This window comes from Sinohyriopsis cumingii, chromosome 3, assembly GCF_028554795.1.
Source record: "Sinohyriopsis cumingii isolate HCF-2022 chromosome 3, ASM2855479v2, whole genome shotgun sequence".
Classification (NCBI taxonomy): Eukaryota; Metazoa; Mollusca; class Bivalvia; order Unionida; family Unionidae; genus Sinohyriopsis; species Sinohyriopsis cumingii.
The window spans coordinates 67,622,516-67,644,777 of NC_142963.1; the positions used below are offsets into that span (position 1 = coordinate 67,622,516).

A 22,262-nucleotide genomic window follows, 5' to 3' on the forward strand; every position below is an offset into this window, starting at 1 on the left:
CTGCAAGGATCCTTGACCCACCTCCGAACCTCTCGGTCAGTTGAATTATTTTCACTTTCTCTTATGAACTGAGAATTTTTCTTTTCCTCGACATGTTGATCTTTTTGCAGTAAGTTATTCATGTTGCCAACTACAATACTGATAAAACAATTTTGTATGTGTCTAAACAAATCGCTGTGTGTTTTTAAAGGAAGTGATCTTGTCATGTGATTCGTTAGTCGCAGTCTGGTACCCTATTGTTTTTATATATTTCTTTACACTAAGTGAGTTAAGCCAAAATGGCTTCGATATGTACCATTTAACATCATGCAGATTTGACCTAGTGGCCGTTAGGACTCGTAATTTTGACAATTATTGTCATTAATAGCCACTAATTATCAAAGTGAACATCTTACTAAGGGAAGCCATAAAGGCTATCAAACAATTTTCCTGCTGACTTGTGTATTGTACATCGATGCTGCCACTTCTCAGCTGTTAATACTGTTCAAAAATTGTAATCTTAACAATTATCAAAGTGACTAAACCGGATATCTTATGATAACAGAGCAGTAAGGCTAATTGGATTATATGTACTTACCCTTTTGTATGGATTAAAATTTGAGTCTTTCTCGACCTTATGGAATAAATGTGGCTTCCCGTGAGGCATAAATGATATAATATTAACCTTAGTGGCACATGTTCTTTAGTCAACACTTCCTTCAGTAACGAAAACCTGACATCAGGAAACAGAAATCAGATGACTTAACACACGTTATGAATAAAATACTGGTTCTGGATACATGTCAAAATAAAAATGTGACCGCTTGCGAGGGGTAAATTTTATATTATTGCACTAATATGCTGGCTGCTGGTCACGTTAGCCAGGTGGCCCTTCGTGAGGGGTACTTTTGAACACAAACTCCTCGGTGCCAATGGATTCTGGCCGAAAGGAGCAGGTGGCCGCTGGTCAGGGGGGAGCGTTCAAGAGGGAGACTACTGTAGCACATAAAAAAGACCCATGAAAATAAAGATAAAAGATCACTATGGTTGATTTTAGACTGAACTGAGCACATCAAATGCTTGGTTAATAGAGTGCACTCTTTGCCAAAGTAACATAAGATGATTAATCTCATTGGCTGACAGAAATGTCTTGCTGATTTTGATTAGCTTAGTCACCAATCGATACCACACAATTTATTATTTTTTATGATGAAAAACACTGATGCATTTATTTCCAAAGTAGTGTACTGGGAAAAACATTTTTTATTTTTTACAAAACATTCTTTAGAGAGTGCAATAGTTATATCATGGATGAGGAATCAAAACCCCAAGATGGTCAGCTTGTGACCAGAATGGCTGATAATGATCAAAGATGCTCAGGTAATGGATTTATTATTTTCTTAAATATTCACTTTTTCAGAATTATCTACTTTGAATCAGAACTTGTCATGTCAGACTTTAGCACAGTTTGCTCAAATTTCTGTCATCTAAATTAATCATGACCTGAACAGTGGAAGCAGTCTTTTAGCAGAAAAAGAAAACTGCACACAATTACGCTGTTGTCTAACTGTATAATAACTGATTCAAAGTTTGTAATGGTGCAAAAGTGAATAATTTTGGAAGAAATTAATCAATTCATGACATGACTGCTTGTGATAATGATGTGTAGAATTTTTCTAAATAAACAAGAATCAGAACAAATGTATTTGTGACCCCCATCTGTAAATAAGCTTTTGACCTTGCATGAGCCATTTAACTTTTTCCATTTCTAGATTCACACTGAACGTGTCTACATTTATCTTCTGTTCACTGTAATCAAGTCAATCCGTCAGTGCAAATTTAAATTACTTAATCTCTCAATTATTTTAAGAAATAAATGAAGACACAAGGTTGCTTAAAAAATGAACTGTTTGGCAAAGTACTTAATCTAAATCATCATAATTTTTTTGACACAACTACCAAATGGGTAGGGATGTGGCGTGGAGAGGGAGTGTGCTGATGGGACTGTGCTAAATGTATTCATCACCAAAGATTATTAGAGAATCAATTTTACCCCAAATCTGCTTTATCAGATTTGACCTATTCAACAATATCTGTCAGTACTGACAACATAATAATATGCAATCAATATTATGCTGATATCCTTATATATTGTTTATAATGTGAAAAATCTAATTCAAACATCGCTCATTTATCTCAGAGCTGTTGATTGTAGTTATTAAAAATACTAAACACATCTCTAAGGCATTATTAGTATTACGGAAAATACATCACAAATCCACATGAATAAAATTCACTGCAGTTTAAGAAAAAACAGATAGTCATAATGTTCATACCAGATCCTTGTTAAATTTCCATCCATTTTTTAGATAAAACTATTAACTGTCATTTAATCATTGGGCTACTCTTTTTAATCCTAGAATACATAATGAAACAACACTACAGTCATTATTTTGCTTAAGATGTTCTGTTAGTTAAAAAATTTCAATGAAAACTAGTACACATTTGAAGGTCAATGCATGATGGAACAGTGTTCACCTTCAAACATTTGTTGACACTTTCAATAAGGAATTTTTTTTTATGTGTTTCCGGTCTGTCAACTGTCATTGTTTCTCACTGCAGACCCTAGTGCTTTTTCCCCAAATTGTAATAAAAAATATAATATTAAATATATATAATGTTAAACTAATAAAATCTGCCTACTCTAATTTCAAAACCAGTACAATAGGAAACACATTTCTTTTTTGTGTGACCTAGTTAGCGTAGCTCTATTCTGAGACAACCAACTTCAGCTGCAATATACCAACAACTGAGATTGTGCCTCCTTACTGTATGAACACACACACTATATAAGCAAAAATGTATTGCGTGAAGAAGAAAAAAAATGGAAAAGCTTAAAGAAATATTGGGATGAAATCTTTATCCATTCATATTTTTGTGATAATTATACAGTGAATTCTTTGAAGAAGAAATCATGATTCCAACTGCCTAAAAAGTTTAAACCACACCACCAAAAAGAATTAAAAAAAGAAAATCTGAAAATTTTTAAAATACAGACCAACTAGGTATCTTAAGGAGTCTGCTGGTGAAAACCCAATATTAATATAACCATCCATTTGGGAGGCACAGAGATAACATTTTCAAGACAGCCACCATTGTGGCCATAATGAGGGTTAGTGATTTTCATTTAGGACCAAGAAGACACATAAAAACAATTCTGATAAATATCCCATGTCAAAATGTCTTTCCCTTTAAGCTGAGTATTGAAAATAAGATTTTCAAGATAGCCACATATCAGCACCATTTTAGTGAAGATAACAAAACATTAAATGTGAAAACCACATGATGACATGATCATTCATTCAAGAGAAGTAGTGATAACAAGATTTCAAGCTGGGCACCATTGCAGCTGTACTAGACCCCAGATCAGCACCATTTTCATTTATGAGCATCTAGACAATCTACGAAATCTTTTGGTGAAAACCCCTTGTCAATATGACTTTCTTTTCATGATAAGTAATGAAAAGAAGATTTTCAAGATTGGTTCTGTGGTGGCCATAATGGCTAACAAAATGGCAAAATTCTCCTTAGGACCAAGTAGACATCACAAGTTTTTTATTTAGTGAAAACCCCATATTGATATGACCATCCATTCTGGAGAAGTAGCTGTAACAAGATATTCAGGATGGCCACTACATGGAGGCCAAATTGGATGTCAGATAGGCACCATTTCTATTTAGGACTACTAGACATCATAAAAAGTCTTTTACGTGAAAAACGTCATGTTGATAAGACCATCCATTCAGGAAGAATAGAGAAGAAAAAAAAGATGTTCACAAATGCCAATGTGTGTCAGCCATATTGGATGTCCAATAAGCTCCTTGCTCATTTAAGACCAGCTGGACATTAAATAAAGTCTATCAGTGAAAACCCCACATCATAATCACTTTTCTGTTTTGGAGGAGTTGCAATAAGATTTTCAAGATGGCTGCCATGGTAGTCATATTGGACTTCAGAATGGCACCATTTTAATGTAGGACCAACTAGACATCATATGAAGTCTTTTAGTGACAACCCAAGTTGATACAACCAACATAGGAAAACATCTATCACAATATCATTTCAAGTGTTTTAGCTTTAACAACACTTGTTCAGGAAAGTGTTTGGGTAACAATGATCTTACTGGTTTCATTCCATTACGGTTTAATACTTTTAGGAAGAACAATGAACATACCTCATATCTGGTCTTAAGAACAGTGAAGGGAAGAGTGGTTAAACAGGCCACAGATCTTGCTGTTCCTCCAATAATCATAGATACCACTGGATTGGTATGGCTGCTAGAAAACACAAATTGGAAACCAATTCATTTCTGGCCTGTACAACATAGCAAAGTTGAATATTGGTAAATATAATTAAATCATTTACAAAAAAGAAACAGGATTTTGATTATACATTTGATCCAGTCAAGGTTTTTTTTATAGGAATTTTTTTCAAATTACAATAAGTGAACTGGGTGTTAAGCAGAATAGGAAGAACTAATCAGGTGTGCATGAAACAAGAATGCCACATCACTGTGCCTGAAAAATAATTGTAAAACCGAACATGACAGATGGAAAATCTACCAATTCTTGCAAACATCAACTGACAAACAATTTTGGCAAATGTCCTTTCCATGAATAAGAAGAACAGATTATTGAAGAAAACAAAAATAACACAAAATCAATGCAAATTCAAAATGTTTAGTTCAGGCTTGTCTTGTCTCTGCCAACTACATGCATACTACTGGGCTTGCAATAATTAAGCAAGGTCCTCTACTAATAAACTTCCTCCCACACTCCTAGTTTTTCATAATTTCAGTAGTCCAATGGCTAGTCAGGTTTCATTTGTTGCCAATGAGCATTTTGTGGGAAGGACAAGTTAAGATTCTGGAGGACAAGTAAATTTTTCAATCTACTAGTCATTCTGGCTACAAAGATATTAATGATCAAATCAAGGCCTCTTTCTACGTAATGTAACTTACCCAAATTTGCCCTGCAGTATATGGATAGTGGAGAAGTAAACTCCTATACCAGGGACACATCTGAGCAATGACTGAAGAAGAAAAATGCCACACATAAATCATGCTCTTGTAATAATGATAGGGAAATGTAAAATCCTCCTGACAGCCTATGATAGTACTGTACAAAAATGAGATAGCTTGACGCTACAACTACTGAGAATGTACTTCACAAAGTATCATGGGTACGCCAGATGAAAATAATAGCAGCCACCATTTTTCTCACTGGCATACTGATCTAAGTTATTCCAATACGTTCTCAAATCATATTATATGAACACCTCACATAACCTACATTTTCATCCTGTCTGCCACTGTGTGAAATATTTACTTTCTGTCTGCTTCCCAAAGTTTCCTGACATGCTGCCATTCTTCTTAAAAGGGGATGTACTCTCCTCCACACCTACCTAAGACAGGGATGGGATGGGGTGGGTGGAGAAATGAGGACAAAAAAAAAAGCAATGCTGAATGCAGGTTGGAAAAAAGGCAATTTAACGATTTTGTTTCACTGCATTATTAACTATACACTGCTTTATCCAGACGATTTCGGTGTTCCATCAAGAAAGCTCAAAGGGGGATTTGGGGGTCCTCCCCACAATGCGGTATTGAGGGGCAGCGCCCCCATCAAGGGATCCAGGCTTGCAGCAAATAAATTATACTTCTCTCTTTTCATAACACATCTTTAAAATAAACACCCAAGTACATCGACTATATACAAATAATCACATACATTCACCTGTCTTTTTCTCCACTAGACACAACCTGTTGATATACCAGTCAAGCTCTTTTTGCAGCTTTGGCAAAGAGTTTAGCCTTCCTTTTTGTCACCACTGACTTATTTGGCTCAATGTGCAATCGTTTCTTTTCCTTCTCAATGAGAGCCTTTTTCCTTTCAAGCTGGTGCTTGTATTGGCAACATGCAGTGCCAATATTCTGACAGAGAGCTACATCTGTTCTCTCGTGCAAGAAATCTTTCTTCTTATAGTAATTAACTGCACTTTTTTTCCAGATGCATTCACAGCTTAAATTTTTCCGTATGCAGCATATTTTGCAGGTGCTGTTCCAAACTCTTCCAACCACGATTATGGTAATTCAGATCTTTCTTGCAGAGGTCACAAAATGCCAGTCTTCTAGCATTCAATTTTCTTATAAACTAACCAACTACATTTCCGTCAACTTTTTGCTCCAGCCATTCCCATTTCCATACATTTTTTAAATCTTTATCTAAACTTTTCATGTCATAGTTTCTCTCAATAACTCGGGATGCCATGTTTTGCAAGCATGCTTCTTTTTTCCATTGCCATCAGTTTCCATTACACCAAGATTCACTGGATGAATTTAAACTTCTGACCAGTCAGAATACTCTTTATGATCAGAGATGATATAAAAAACAGACTATATCAAGAAAAAACTGATTCAAGTCAGGAGAAATGTAGAATTCCACTTTAAAATGGGGAAAAATCATGTCTGATTATCAAGTGTACACTGCACTATTAAGTATACACTGCATTATTAAGTATACAATAAATTATCAAGTATACACTGCATTATTAAGTATACACTGTATTATCAAGTGTACAATGCACTATTAAGTATACAATGCATTATCAAGTATACACTGCATTATTAAGTATACACTGCATTATCAAGTGTACACTGCCTTATCAAGTATACACTGCATTAAGTATAAGCTGCATTAAGTGTACACTGCATTATCAAGTATATACTGCATTAAGTATACACTGCATTATTAAGTATACAATGCATTATCAAGTATACACTGCATTAAGTATACATGGCATTATTAAGTGTACAATGCCCTATTAAGTATACACTGCATTATCAAGTATACAATGCATTATTAAATATACACTGCATTAAGTATACACTGCATTACACTGGACAACAAATTTTTACAAAAGTCATGTTACTGAAATAAAATTAGTCAATTCTTATCAATTTTTATGTGCTGAACACGAATATGACAGTCAAATTGCAAAATTGGCTCTAGTTTTTTTGTAATCTGCAAGAAATTAATGTTTACATAACGAAATGCATTCCAATAGTAAAAGGTCAACTGTAATAGCCTACCTATAAAAAATCAAGTCATTGACTACATCTTAGATTTCTTCGCCTGTCTCTTGTACAGCTGTTCGGGAGCATCTCTGAGGAGTGTCCAGCAGTAGTCAGCCAGCATTGTAGTGGACCATTTTCCCTGGTATCTTTGTTCCATTGTTGCGATATCTTGATGAAAACGTTCGCCGTGTTCATCACTAACAATACCACAGTTGCTAGGAAAGAAATCCAAATGGGAATGAAGGAAGTGAATCTTTAGAGACATATTGCAGCCAAGTTTCTTATACTTCATCAACATGTCTTCTACTAGTTCCTTATAGTTTTCTGCCCTAACATTTCCGAGGAAGTTTGTAGAAACTAGGCGAAAAGCATTCCATGCTTGTTTCGCGTCACCTTCCAGCAAGTTGTTGAACCGGTCATCTTTGAAAAGCTCTCGAATCTGAGGACCCACAAAAACTCCCTCTTTAATCTTTGCTTCGCTGAGTCGAGGGAATTTTTCATGCAGGTATCGGAATGCTGGCAAAGTCCGGTCAATGGCTTTCACGAAGTTCTTCATCAAACCTAGTTTGATGTGAAGGGGTGGTAGCAAGATTTTCTGAGCCTCAACCAGAGCTGGGTGTTGGATATTCTTCTCTCCAATGGCTACATTCTGCCTGTGAGTCCATTCCTTCCTCATGTAGTGCATTTCCCTTGCTCGGCTATCCCACTCGCATAAGAAACACATGTATTTTGTATATCCTTGCTGCAGTCCCATTAAAAGGGCAACTACCTTCAAATCACCACAGAGGTGCCAGCTGTACTTGTTATACTCAATGGAATTCAGTAGCTGCCTTAAGTTATCGTATGTCTCTTTCATGTGGACAGCATACGCTACTGGAATAGATGGAAGAATGTTTCCATTGTGCGAAAGCACAGCCTTGAGACTCAGTTTCTAAGAGTCCACAAATAGTCTCCATTCTTGTGGGTCATGAGTGATTTTTAAAGCATTTAAAGAAAGGCTCCAATTGCTGGTGGCGCTTTCGATATGCAGTAATTGTGACATCTTCTTCTAGAAGATTCCATTGTTGGAGTCTTGATCCTAGCAATTCTGCCTTGTTCTTTGATAAGTCCAAATCACGAATCAGGTCATTTAGTTCTTCCTGTGTTATTCTGTGTGGGGTTGATGATGCACCACAGTGAAAATCTGGATCACTGCATGCTGATGGACCAGGAGAAGAACAGGTCGACTCACCTTTGTCTTCGTCAGATGAATCAAGAGAATATTCTGCTGTAGGTTCTGGAATAGGAAGTCCCTCACCATGTGGAACTGGTCTCAATGCAGACGGAATGTTTGGGTAGACTATTCTCGACTTCTTTCGCTTCGTTATTCCGCCGGAAAGAGGAGGAACCAAGCAGAAGTAACAGTCATTTAGGTGGTTGCTTAGCTCTCTCCACACCATTGGGACTGCAAACGGCATTGATGACCTTTTGCAATTCAACCACTGTGAAAGCTGTGTTGTACATGTAGCACAGCATATATGCGGAGCCCAAGGCTTGTCTTGGTCACCAACCTTGCATCCGAAGTAAAGATGATATGCCTTCTTCACTTGAGAATTGATACTTTTCTTCTGGTTGGCAAATGTCACTTCCCCACAAATATAGCAAAAATTGTCCGCGGTATTAACACACTTTCGAGGCATTACTGTTCTTTATTGTACGTAAATGGATAAAATAATAAGTTTTATGTAACAGTAGCTTGAACTGTCTCGCACAACGTCTAAAATATTTTAAATGCTGAACCTATCTGATTGGGCTTTATATAGTACACTGCTTACGTCAGCTTCAGCAGCCGCCTGGCATTAGTATAATAGGCCTACACATGTATAGTACACTGCTGACGTCAACTTACTTCAGCAGCCGCATGGCATTAGTATTGCATTGCATCAGAAAATGATGCAATCAACTGTGGATGATGTGAGCATGATGGTATTATGCAATGTTACATCATTATTCCGGATGTTGCTGCAGTCCTACTGGAGAAATTTACACAGTGAAACATAGAAAATGAGGTATATGAATATCTTCAAAACGAGAGCCAATACAAATTTTTCACGGTTATATTCGTGTTCAGCACACCAAAATACTACAGATTAGGGCCTTTTCAAGTCAGTAATGATTTCACTGTTGACCAGTGTTATCAAATGTACACTGCACTATTAAGCATACACTGCATTATCAAATATACAATGCATTATTAAATATACACTGCATTATCAAGCATACAATGCATTATCAAGTATACACTGCATTATTAAGTATACAATCCATTATCAAGTATACAATGCATTAAGTATACACTGCATTATGAAGTATGCAATGCATTATCAAGTATACAATGCATTATTAAGTATACACTGCATTATCAAGTATACACAGCATTAAGTATACAATGCATTATCAAGTATACACTGCATTATCAAGTTTACACTGCATTATTAAGTATACACTGCACTATTAAGTATACACTGCATTATTAAGTATACACTGCATTATCAAGTATACACTGCATTATCAAGTGTACACTGCATTATCAAGTGTACACTGCACTATTAAGTATACACTGCATTAGTAAGTATACAATGCATTATCAAGAATACACTGCATTATCAAATGTACACTGCACTATTAAGTATACACTGCATTATCAAGTATACAATGCATTATTAAGTATACACTGCATTATCAAGTATACACTGACTTAAGTATACACTGCATTATCAAGTATACACTGCATTATCAAATGTACACTGCACTATTAAGTATACACTGCATTATCAAGTATACAATGCATTATTAAGTATACATTGCATTATCAAGTATACACTGCATTATTAAGTATACAATGCATTATCAAGTATACAATGCATTATTAAGTATACAATGCATTATCAAGTATACACTGCACTATTAAGTATACACTGCATTATCAAGTATACACTGACTTAAGTATACACTGCATTATTAAGTATACACTGCATTATTAAGTATACACTGCACTATTAAGTATACACTGCATTATTAAGTATACACTGCATTATCAAGTATACACTGCATTATCAAGTGTACACTGCACTATTAAGTATACACTGCACTATTAAGTATACACTGCATTAGTAAGTATACAATGCATTATCAAGGATACACTGCATTATCAAGTATACACTGCATTAAGTATACAATGCATTTTTAATTATTAAGTATACACTGCATTATCAAGTATACACTGCATTATTAAGTATACACTGCATTAAGTATATACATACTAATTTAGCATCAGAACATCAGACCTTTCATATTCCCAAAATAATTTCATCTTCAACAGATATCTTACCATCTTCACACAAACACACCCAACAAACTGATCTTTTTTCAGACATGACTCACTGCTGCTATGCTACAGAAATTTACCCCTTGGTTGTTCATTGAATCAATCTGCTATACCCTGTAGGAAATAATTCAAATTGGAACCCCTCAACAGATTCAGCAAAAAACACAGCAGATCTTGATTAGAAATCCCTGACAAAAGGACAATTTTTTTTATAAAGCCTTATTTTGAATTTGATCAAAACAATCACATATTGGGTACAACAAAATTACAGAAATTGCTGGTAATCTGTATTATATCAACCCCACCGCCACCCCAAGTTTTTGAAACTATCACTCAAACTCCTTTCGCAAAAAACCTGGCAGCATCTCGGCACTTCCTTTCTGCCTTGGACAGTTCAGAAATTCCCAAAATTCAGGTGACATCTCTCTTTGTTTGGGGATTGGGGGAATGGCACTAAAGGTTAAAACAAACTGATTCTATCCTACTCCATGAATAAGTGGAATTTCCAAGATACTAGTAAATACTTTTGCAAATTCACTAAAGTGAATTATCAAAATTATTTTTTTCACTCCAATCAACAGATATTAATAACATTATGCAGGACTTGCTTCCAGGAGAGTGATCCATTGCTCTCCCCAATCTTACTGTTCAAAACAAATATTTACATGTTTTCTGAATGAACTTCTCAGTCATTGTTCCAGATTTCATGGCAGTTGCCTATCACAAATAATGATACATTTACAGGTTCTGACATTCTGATACACGGCATCATGTGCCATAAATGATGATATTGTAAATATTTTTGTGGCAGGAAAGTCTTGAGAACGTTAATATAGTTTAAAGATGAATCATATTATTATTCTTAACAATTAAGTTTATCTGGTGACATCATGAATCAAATCAGTGTTTATATTTTAACATGCAGTTTCACTTTGCTGACATTTACGCTAGTAGCCATCAAAGTTCCTTGCGCTATGCATAAGAAAACAGCCATCTTCAAATTTGAAGAGAGTGAAAAATTCTCCTCAGCACTTCTCAACACTACCAGGAGAACTGTTTGCAGCTCTCCTGCATTTTACAAAACAGAAGGCCGGATTATGACTAAAAAATTTCAATGGCCATGTTCTCAATTGCTTGGTTAAAAGGTATTCATGGTGATCTGTTATACTGTAGTATCAAATTTAAATCCCACAATTAACTATCTTTTTTTTCTATCATTATAATGTGCTTTTTTTAAAACCTTATATTAGGTAAGAAAACTGTGTTGCTTCCTGCATTTTCTGTGTGAATATACACAAAACAAACCAGAACATAAATGGTTAGCAGCTGATATTACAAAAGAAATCGGCAACTTGAATCTGTTATTACACTTTAACTAGTCAACATGTTTGCACATGAAGAAAATGTGCTTTTTCCAAGTGAATAACACAGACATTTCATCTCAGTGAAAAGTTCTGACAAACAGGCAACAGTAAAATGAACAGGTTAATCCCAATAAAAACAGAAATTATAAGGATCAACAGGTACCCCAGACAGCATCAGACACTGGAAACAAAGGAAATATAAACTAAAACATAGGGACAAGTTAAAAATTTGTCAGGACAAGTCACATGTCCTGGAAAAATGGCACCCACATATATGGGTAAGCCCCACCACAACAATGAGTGGGGGTGCTCTTGAACACTAGACATTCTTCATTATTCCAGTTTCCTGTGAAGTTTCACAGGCTCACTTTGCCAGTCAATTTTTTGGCCATATCAAAAGTTGACAGAAGATTATAGATGGAAAATATCAGCCCCGTCAGCTAACCAGCATCTAGCAAACACATGTTGTACTTACTGGAGCAGTTCCTTTCCAAAGTCCTCTCACTTTCTCTTGCTGTACTACATTTTGTAACATTGTTATCATTCCAGATGACTGTCCAGGGCTACAATGAGTATAAGAATAGGTTAAGCAAGAAAAATAAATCGTGTTTTGTAATTCTCAAATATTTAGTTGTATACTGTGGCTCCTTTCTCAAGACCACCCCTTATCATAGGTCACCTTGCCCATGATCAAAATGGGGCATCAAATTATATCATTTTAACCTATTGAAGACAACACCTTTCACAAGTCCAGATTTCAGTAAAAAGGTGGTCTTGTACGAGGAAGCATACTCAGGGCTGAGCAAATTTTTTTTAACCACTAGTCCAGGACAAGTGGTTTCAGAAAATTCACTAGTCCCACCTTTCTCTTCACTAGTCCCACCTTACTCATCACTAGTCCCACCTTATTTTTCACTGGTCCCAAAATGGTAATCACCTGCTGAGATTTGATGAGACTTATGTGCTTAATCCACAGAAAAAACAAACAAAACGATATACAACATAATTATTTCTTAAAAAAATTTAATTTTTCAAAAACATTGGTTGTTATACATTTGGCTTCTTCAGGTTCATGTATATATGTTTTAGCTGATGGATTTGAAAATATGTCCATGTATATGTCTGCCACCTGCACCAGCACTAAGCCAGCAGTTGATAGCTGTGTCTGGGTTAAAGTCCTCAAGCTCTGGTCCATTTGCATAAATGTTCATTAGCATTTGTAAACTCTTTTGGTTTAAGGAATTCCTTAAAGAAGTCTTGATTAAGTTCATTGAACTAAATCCTCGTTCACACTCAGAAAAAAGCTACCGTACACTCAGTATCCGTCTTATGTTGTATCCCTCCATTTTCAAACAAATTTACCTTCACCGAATCACCGTTATTACCTTACTTGCGAAAATAATTTAGCAAACTCATGTTATCCACACAGTAACTATCAGCTTGCTTGACAACTACTTCTAAAGTGATCATAACATCAATTTTCTCTTTTAAATACGAACTGAAACAGCTCATTAATTAGCGTAATTGTTTCGCTTCAAACACAATATCGCACGTGGAAGTTAATCATCGGTATAATCAATTATAAATTAAAGAATCATTACTGTCATTTAATCAGTTCATAAAGGAAATCAACACTGATGTCGGTAATGTATCTTTCATTAATTTAATTACACTGACTCGCTGGATTAAAATCATAGTGAGCCACTCGTTATGATCTAGATTGAGTAAACTCATTGCAACAAAACCGCTTACAACACTGCTAATTGATCATACTGGCTTTCCTTTGTTTGATGTGTTTTGATTTGCCGATAATTTGGTCACTTAGCCCAATATGCAGTTAAGCGGTAAAAGGATGTAAATGTATACACGAAGAGGGGTAGAATCAAGTATTCAGCACGCCCAGAGGGCATGATTCCAAATAAAGGCAGATATAGTGATTAAAGCACGAAAATAAGGACTAGCCCGACTTTTTTAAAAAGCACGACTACCGACTTGGAAAATTTTACTTGTCCGACTTCAAAAATGACTAGTCCGGGACGTCGGGCTATGGGATTTGCTCAGCCCTGATACTATATCTGCAGACTGGTCGAACTTGGAAAAAGTGAGTTTTCCAATTCAAGATGATCTCAGTTCTATGATATATATTTTTTCAAAATACCTCGTGCTTCGATTTCAATTAACATCATGTATAGGATAAATTCTAACATGTATGATCACTGAAGTCACACCAATTTCTCAAAGATGGCACACATTAAAAAAAAAAAAAATGCATGAAAACTGTGCCTACTTTGAGCCCCACATTATTTCTTTATTTAGATCCCCCCCCCATTTCTTCAAACTGAGGGAGAATCCCTCCACCTCCACAAATTACAGTTCCTATATAGACCCTTGGAGTATTTCTCAGCTATTGAGATATTACCTAAATATATCAAATATTATATCTGTATCTAAAAGCACAGCCCAAAACCTGAAGCTTCCAGAAAACTGGATCACACCAAGCAGAAACCCACACATTATGGGCATGTGTGAAGACACTCATCGTTATTTAAGAGACTTTAGTGGGATATCAGTTTGTAAGGGGGGGGGGGTGTTTAAATCAAGCAACAGCAACAGATAAGTATTGCATCATCAAAATATGTTTACCCTCAGCCCCCAAACTACATTTTAATATCACTAATACCATACCTGTTGCTATTGCATAGCTGAATTTGTCAGTTTGGTGGGAGGTCTGATGATCCCACAATTGGCAAATAATAACAAACACAAGGTATACTCCTTCAGTGAAGAGCAGGACACTACTGCAGGATGAAATCCACATAAGCCACCTTCAGAGTGATGACAATTGGGTCCAGCGAGAAAATGCCTTCTATTTGGTGGGCAAATGAGCAGAAGTAAATGGAGGGGAAAGAAGTGTGAGATTGCCAAAACTGGACTTTCATCACACTCAAAAAATGAACAGGCCCATGAGGAGGCAATGGAACCTCGTGGGCTTTGCTTTTCAAGAAAGACATGTTCCTATTAGTATATGACTGGTAAACTCTATTAATGCAATCCAACTAGAAATGGAAGCTGAAATATCAGCTGAACCTAAAAGGGTGAGGCCAAGTTTCCACTGGGGTTGTGCTACTACCAGTATCTCGTACTAGCAAGGATGGAAAATGTCAGTACAAGACCAAATTTTACAGGTTCAAATGCTAATCAATGATTCTCATCACTGCATGGTTTATCACTTGCACAGAGTGGAGACAATTATGCTGTCAACACCATGTTCCACACAGCACCATGAATTTTATCCTATATGTGACTCAGTAAGTTATTAGGTCAACATCATTAAACCTGGCTAAATGTACATAATTCGTTTCACAAAAAGAATTTAAAATGAATTAGTCATGTTTGGCTACATTTACTAATGCTGACCTGAACATTTACCGAGTTACAGATAGGATAAAGTTTGTGATGCTGTGAGGAACAAACTATAGAGTAATCTCATTCCACTGTCAATCACCATCTTAATTCATACACAATTAACAACTTTGATTCAGAGTTCATTTATAAAGTAAACAAGTAAAGTGTTTCCAGCACTGCATAAAATGTTTAGTTTTAGTGGCTTGGTGTGAGTGAAAGCCTTCAACTTCAGCATTGTTAGATCACATGACTTAGTCATCTATAAATAGAAATTGGCAAAAATCCAGACCAAGCCAGCCCCACAGCATACAAACACTTGGTTATTAGTTTGTTTTGAACAAGAGTAAATAAAAGCACCAATGGTATACAAAAAAATTAACTTCATAATGCCAAGTACTTTTTAAAAATAATTTATTTATTCATCACTGTGCCAGTCCTCAATGCAAACGGAATGAAGCAGAAAGTGACTGATTGGACTAACATCATTGAAACAGAAACAGGAGAGCTTTAATTTGAATTGTTTCCTCTTGAACTATTATCAAACCATTCAATCCATCAAGGAGATATGCTGACTCCTTCTGGTGCTGTGTTGTTGCCTGTGATCATTGATCAAAGTCAGCAGAGATACGGAACTACAACTGTATGACTAGATTAAGTGGGCTTCTTATAGACTTGGATGTTAAGACAGTTTACTTTTAAGACTTAAAACATGTTTTACATTTTGGTGATACACAGGCTTAGATAGCTACCGCATATACTCGTGTATAAGCCCATTCGCATATAAGCTGCCCCCCCCCCACTGAATAGGTAAAAACACTAAAAAGAGCATGACCTGCATATAAGCTGACACACAACTCCAAGACATCACAAGATGCACGTGGTAAGTTCTAAATGCATTTATTTAGACAAACTTATATTAACAAAAATTACATGTATACTTATCTCAGGGTTGGCATGCACGATTATTAAAAAGAAATGGTATAAACTTGTTTGAAAAGTAATTTCTTTAATTTTCTGAGTTTTTATAAATTGTTTCTGCCTAATTTAGATTTGTGTATAATCTGATAGAAAGATGACAAGAATTGAGCATTCTCAAGTTGCTGTAACAATACCTCTCCCTTCTGACTCAATTTTTTGTTATGCATTATTGCATTGGACGAGATAATAGAAAGGAGGCCAGCTTTTAATTCAGTGCAACAATACAACAAATACTTCTGGAAGTCAGTTATCAAAACACGGTCAGCACTTAATTAGGTTCTCAGAGACATGCTCATGGATATACATGTAGCTGTTACAGCAGACTGAAGAATTTTACATTTAATTACAAGAGAACACATTGCATTTATGATGTTCACACTTAAAAGAAACTTAAAGATAACTAGAAAACAAATTTCAATTGATAAAAAATAATTTAAATTGTATTTATTTATTAAAGTACTGCCTCCACTCAGCGCAAGTGACATTTTCATTAATCAAAATTTCCTTGCACATCATTAATTGCAGTGTACTAGGAACGTCATTTGGAAAGAAAATGAAAAAAATTGTATGACCTATTTTTAAATTTTATATTTCATAGTGTTGATTAAAATTTCCAGGTTCTATCTACTGACGATAAAACAAGTGATACATCAAAGTTTTCGTTACCAATTTTGATCACAATTTTCTTCAAGATCAACAAGTAGGAATCAATTTTTGGGGCATCTTCTGGTTTAAAAAAATGAGATCCTGTGTTATAAGTGGGTTCGTGAGTTATCGAGGGGATGGTGTATTTAGTGGAAGGCCTAAGGACACTGTCCTAATTCAAAATGATGCTGCTCCCCCTCTCCACCTACTTTGGAGGGTGGCCCACAAAACCCACTAAAATCAGATCTTACAAAGGAAGCAGAACTAAACAACAGGACAGAAAAAGCAAAAAAAAACAAGTAAACCAAGCTAATTATAGCAAGAACTACTGAATTAGTAAAAAAACACAAAAAAAACTGTAGGTTACTGACAGTAATAAGCAAGAACTTAAGGAAGGCCATCCAATAATTAAAATCGAAACAGATCCTGTGTTCCTTAACTGAGCGTGATAAATAAAGTGGTTGCAATCTGCTTACACTGTGAAAAATGGTCACAATTTACAATATAGGTAAGGTGAATCGATGACTGGCATGCAAGTCAGCAGACTGCAAAATATAGGATATGGAAATTAAAAACAAATAAAATAACTTTAATTCTCCAAAGAATTTTTTATTTTCATGCATATAAAACAATCAAATTCAAAGCAATAACACACTACAAATGTGATAAATTAAAGCCATGATGTACACCAAATGATATGAACTAGTCTAAAAACCTGTCATGGGAACTTAAATAAACAAGGATAAAAGTCAATCAGGGTATAATCCAAACATTTAAGAAGAATAAAGCACACAAGAAAACAAATAATTCACTCGTAAATCCACAAAGCTATGGTTAATCTTCTTTATGAAAGCAATGTTAAACATTACAACAGGGCAATAAAAAAAATAATGACGAGCACCAAACACACATGACCAGTATGTGTGGGGTTCTCATGCATAGGTGATCCAGTGTTCTGGAAGCTTCTGGTTCCCCCTAATGGGAAGACAGAATTTTCTTCATTCAATCTGGGTATTTTCCTCCTAGAAAAGAACTAACTATACAACAGCAAAATGGTATGGTATTACTTATTTTAAAATTTCATTTATAGTAAACGGACTTGTAAAATTACTGATGCACACTGGTTATCATGTATAAATTCCAATTCCAATTAATCATAATAATTTAGCTGTCTGCCTTGGCATAGATTTTATTGAATCATCTATATGTATTTATACTTTTTATTAATTATTTGGGGAGTTCACAAATAATTATTAGTACAAATATTTATTAACATTTTTTTAATAAAGTGAATTTTCAAAATTTCAAAAGAAAAATTTTCAAATAAAAGATAAGAGGACTAAACTAATTATGATTTTATAAATAGATGGTGTACTAAAAATTAGGGTCTCAAAAACAAACACTTAAATTATTCCTTACTGCCTGTATGGTCACAACCATTTATTACTGTAGGCGTGATCTGGTTTCTGCATTCATTGGCCGATCCAACCTGTAGTCGTGGATTGTTTACTGCATTCAATGGCTGATACCGTCTCCAGGCGTGATTAATGTGTGTTAGATACAATGTCTCTGATTGGTTAGAACTGGTTTTTTTTTTACAAGAACTAAACAACTATTAAACTAATCATAAATGATTTTACTTTCGTTTGTGGAAATTTGAATTGTTCAGAAGCCAAGGGTTACTGTTTGAGATCAGTTTCACTACACATGTTCTGTTCATGAAAAATCATAAATGATAGCGGATGTAAGAGCGAAAAATGAGAAGTTTCTCGGGTTTGATCTCGAAAATATTTAGCAAGTTGAGGAAAGATATGTTTGGCAGTTGGATATTTTGCGAGATTTAGATTCAGACATAGAAGCTTCTGAGACTGAATCGTCAGAAGATGAGGATGCTGACAGCGATGATGTTAAGAATTCTTGCGAATAAACGTTGCAAATAATTTTGTAAACAGTGTATAAAGAAGTTGTGAAAGACTTGGACAAATAGGGAAAAAAATACATCACTGTGTAGACAAATTTATTTGGAATAAATTATGAAAATTTCGTAGATTTTAATTGGCTATAAGAAGAGAAATTAAGGTAAGAGTGAATGCATGTGCTCTATGTTTTCAACATTTTTCAAACAGGTAAAAACTCTGGGGCACAAGCAGCTAGACACAGCATAGTGCTTCTGGGGCATAGCAGCAGAGATACTGATAACAGTGCTGGGGCCAAATGAGTTAAACGTGTACAATACTAAAGGCAGTACATTCTGCTACTGTATGTATTTACTTATAAGATAAACCCAACTGCAAACTGCAACGACTCAAATCAGCTGCTGCATAATGCACTTGCAGTTCTGGGTTTGTGTGGCTTGTTAGGAACAATCAGTAGAACAACAAAGACCCTGGTCTACAGGTGCATTATGCTATGGTGGATCAGGATCTATGTTGTTTGCAGCTGGACTCGACTAATAAATGGGTACATACGGTAATGATTATTACCTTGTAAATATCTTAAATATGATGCACCATCTATAACCATGTCATAAGAGTAACAGCCTTCATGGTTACGCAGCAGTCTAAGAAATTAGCATCAGACAGTTGTTCATTAACAACAAAATATTTTACCTGGATATCAACTTTGGAACTCATCGAATCATGTAGCATTTTCTGCTGTAGGAACACCCATTTAAGACATGACAAAAGTATGTAGTAGAGATTGATCTCCTCCCAATAAGAGCATATCGTGGCCAACAAATGGCCATTAAAGCCAGCAGTATTACCATAAATGATCATTCAGATATATATATATATATATATATATATATATATATATATATATATATATATATATATATATATAATAAGTTATATTTACCAGATGTTGACAGCTAACTGAATTCTGGTCTTTATAAGATCCAGAGGCTGAAATAGGACTGTCGAACATATTCCACTAACTGAACCGGCAAGAAAGGATTTGACAACTGGAGACTGAAAAAGGGGAACAAAACCGTGAATAAACATACCCAAAATTCTACTCTTTCTGTAAAATAACTGAAAAAAGAGCAGCTTAAACATCAAGAATGAGTTTTAAAGCAAGTATTATCTAATGACTGTCCTGGCGCTGTGGGTCTTCGGTCATTTATTCTGACAAATTTATGTTATACAATCTATCTGAATAAAGATTAAAATACTTTTGTACACCAAAACTTACCTTGATATTACCCACAAAAATACTTGCTTTGTAAAATACCAGCAATTTAAATTATGCAAATGGATAGTGTAACAGAGATTCAAACTAACTGTACAAGAGAAACCACTAATGCAGTAAACACTTGCAACAAGCAATTGTCTCTCGTGACAATCTAGGCATAACACTAATACAGTAAGGCATCAGTAAAAAAGATAACAGTTCCACACATGACCAAAACCAGGTGCATTATTGGATTGCATCATACTGGCACTTTAGATACGGTAGTTTCTTTAGCAACATGACAAATAGCATGGGCAAGATTTACATCTTCTTGAACACATGTATACAAGAGTTCCACCTGTTGCTTTCTTTAATTTGTTTTGCAAATATTAAGACTCAACATTGCAAATATTGGATGCAGACGACACAGTTCATACTGAAATGGACTATTCATGAAATCGGAAATGGCAAGCAGTCATGTTTGCTTGTTTATATCAGGAGCTTCTATTTGAATTGAAATGCCAATAAGTGTAAGTGACCCCTTGGCTAGAATTATAAATCCAAGAATGAAATTACTCAGTTGTGTGCATTTTTATATCCTTGATGATTTAATTTTTAAAATCTGTTGGTGGTTACAAACAAATGCCTGGGAGGGTGTGCAAATACTTTAGTCCTACAATATAAGCTGTCTCACCTGATTTACGTTTCATATTAAGGTAGATGACTTCAGCTGTAAAGACTTGGCTAACACCACAAACCTAATCTGGCTCACAACCTAAAAAGGTTAAGAACCGTGCTATAGGTAAATTGTAAACAACTTGGCTCTACGGGCCTTTGTGAGCTTAAATAACACCTGCTTTGCTTTACACAATACTGAATGATTCGGAGCTACATAAGCATTATAAAAAGCTTTGTTCATTTACACTTATCCTTAACCAAGTACATATAGAACTTTGTCAATGTCTTAGAACCAAATATTGTTTCTTTCGGCGCCTATCATCACGAGGCTAATGTTGGTTAAAAGCTTAATCAAGCCAATGATTCTGGGACCGACAATTAAATGGGGGGAGGGGCTGGAGTCCTCCATCAAACCACCAACAAATTCGAGCAAGAATATTTTATTTCACCTCAAACTGGACTTCTTGCGAGCCATAAATATCGCTTCCCACCCCGTCCCCGAAACTGAAATGGTCGGACCCTTAATTTAAAATCCTGCCGATTCCAAATAAATCAAATGTTATATTTAAAATAGCAACTTACAAGTTGTTCCATCCCACTTGAGGAAATAAAGAACTGTTCCTTTAATCTGTTAAATAGTGCAGATCTCTGCGTTTCTATTACAGTCGTTCTTTCATCTGAAAATTTGGCATCCCGAGTCTGAGGGGTTGCTACCCCTGGACGCCAATTTAATACATGATCGGGTGAATTTCTGTCAGCCAATGCAGTTTCTTCTAACCTTCCGCCAAGAAGGACAAATCACTTTCACCGATTACTTCGAAAACAAACACCCCAGGGTTTGAACTCAAGGTTTAGGACATAATTTGCCCTTAAACGCCTTCTGGTACTCTTTCCGGTCGTGTTCCGAGTGAACTAATTGATCGACGTAACACTGTACATGTTCACTTGAGCTTTAAAAACCAGTTCGCGCCAGATACACAAGTAATAGCTGGAATATATCAGGCACTGTGTGCAATACAATACGCTATAATCCACAGTCGCCACTCTTTCCCATGTGGAAGTTTTAGTACTAATTTTTTGGGGGTACTGTTTGTTGTTTTCGTTTCTTTTTTTTGCTTCTAAATAAATTGTACCATTCTATTTTTAGATTCCATGCTGTATGTAGTTTGACGGCACATCAGCATGATTTATTAACTACTGATGTGTCGCTTATAGAACATAATATTTATTCTACGTAGGAACTTTCATTGGTTTGGGAATGGGGTTTCTGCAACCTTGTATATATTTGTTATATCGACCTTTTATCTGAATCCTCACTTTCGCCTTGTAATGCTAAGTTTAGTTTTCATAAAAATAAAGATAAACCCAATTAGGTATACTCCTTAAAATGCAGTGTGTGTGTGTGTGTGTGGGTGTGTGTGTGTTTTCTCCGTGCCGAATGCTGGCTGATTTGGACCATGGCTAATTCGGCCAAATGCCAGGCTGATTCGGACCATGTGAAATCCCCCTCCACATAAACACACCTACCTGCTTTATTTAT

General features: G+C 35.5%; 1 protein-coding gene across 1 annotated transcript in view; it reads right to left on the minus strand.

The window, feature by feature from the left end:
• LOC149803031 (mitochondrial glycine transporter B-like) overlaps nucleotides 1-21,669 on the minus strand; it is a 34,452-nt gene extending 12,783 nt beyond the window's left edge. Inside the window, exons 1-5 of the mRNA XM_089952588.1 lie at nucleotides 21,305-21,669; nucleotides 19,730-19,842; nucleotides 12,318-12,405; nucleotides 5,000-5,070; nucleotides 4,214-4,316 (exon numbers count right to left, since the gene is read on the minus strand). Of these exons, the coding sequence (XP_089808714.1) occupies nucleotides 4,214-4,316; nucleotides 5,000-5,070; nucleotides 12,318-12,405; nucleotides 19,730-19,842; nucleotides 21,305-21,316 (387 nt within the window). The 5' untranslated portion in view covers nucleotides 21,317-21,669. The remainder of the gene's footprint in view (nucleotides 1-4,213; nucleotides 4,317-4,999; nucleotides 5,071-12,317; nucleotides 12,406-19,729; nucleotides 19,843-21,304) is intronic.
• Between the last annotated feature and the right edge of the window lie 593 nt (nucleotides 21,670-22,262).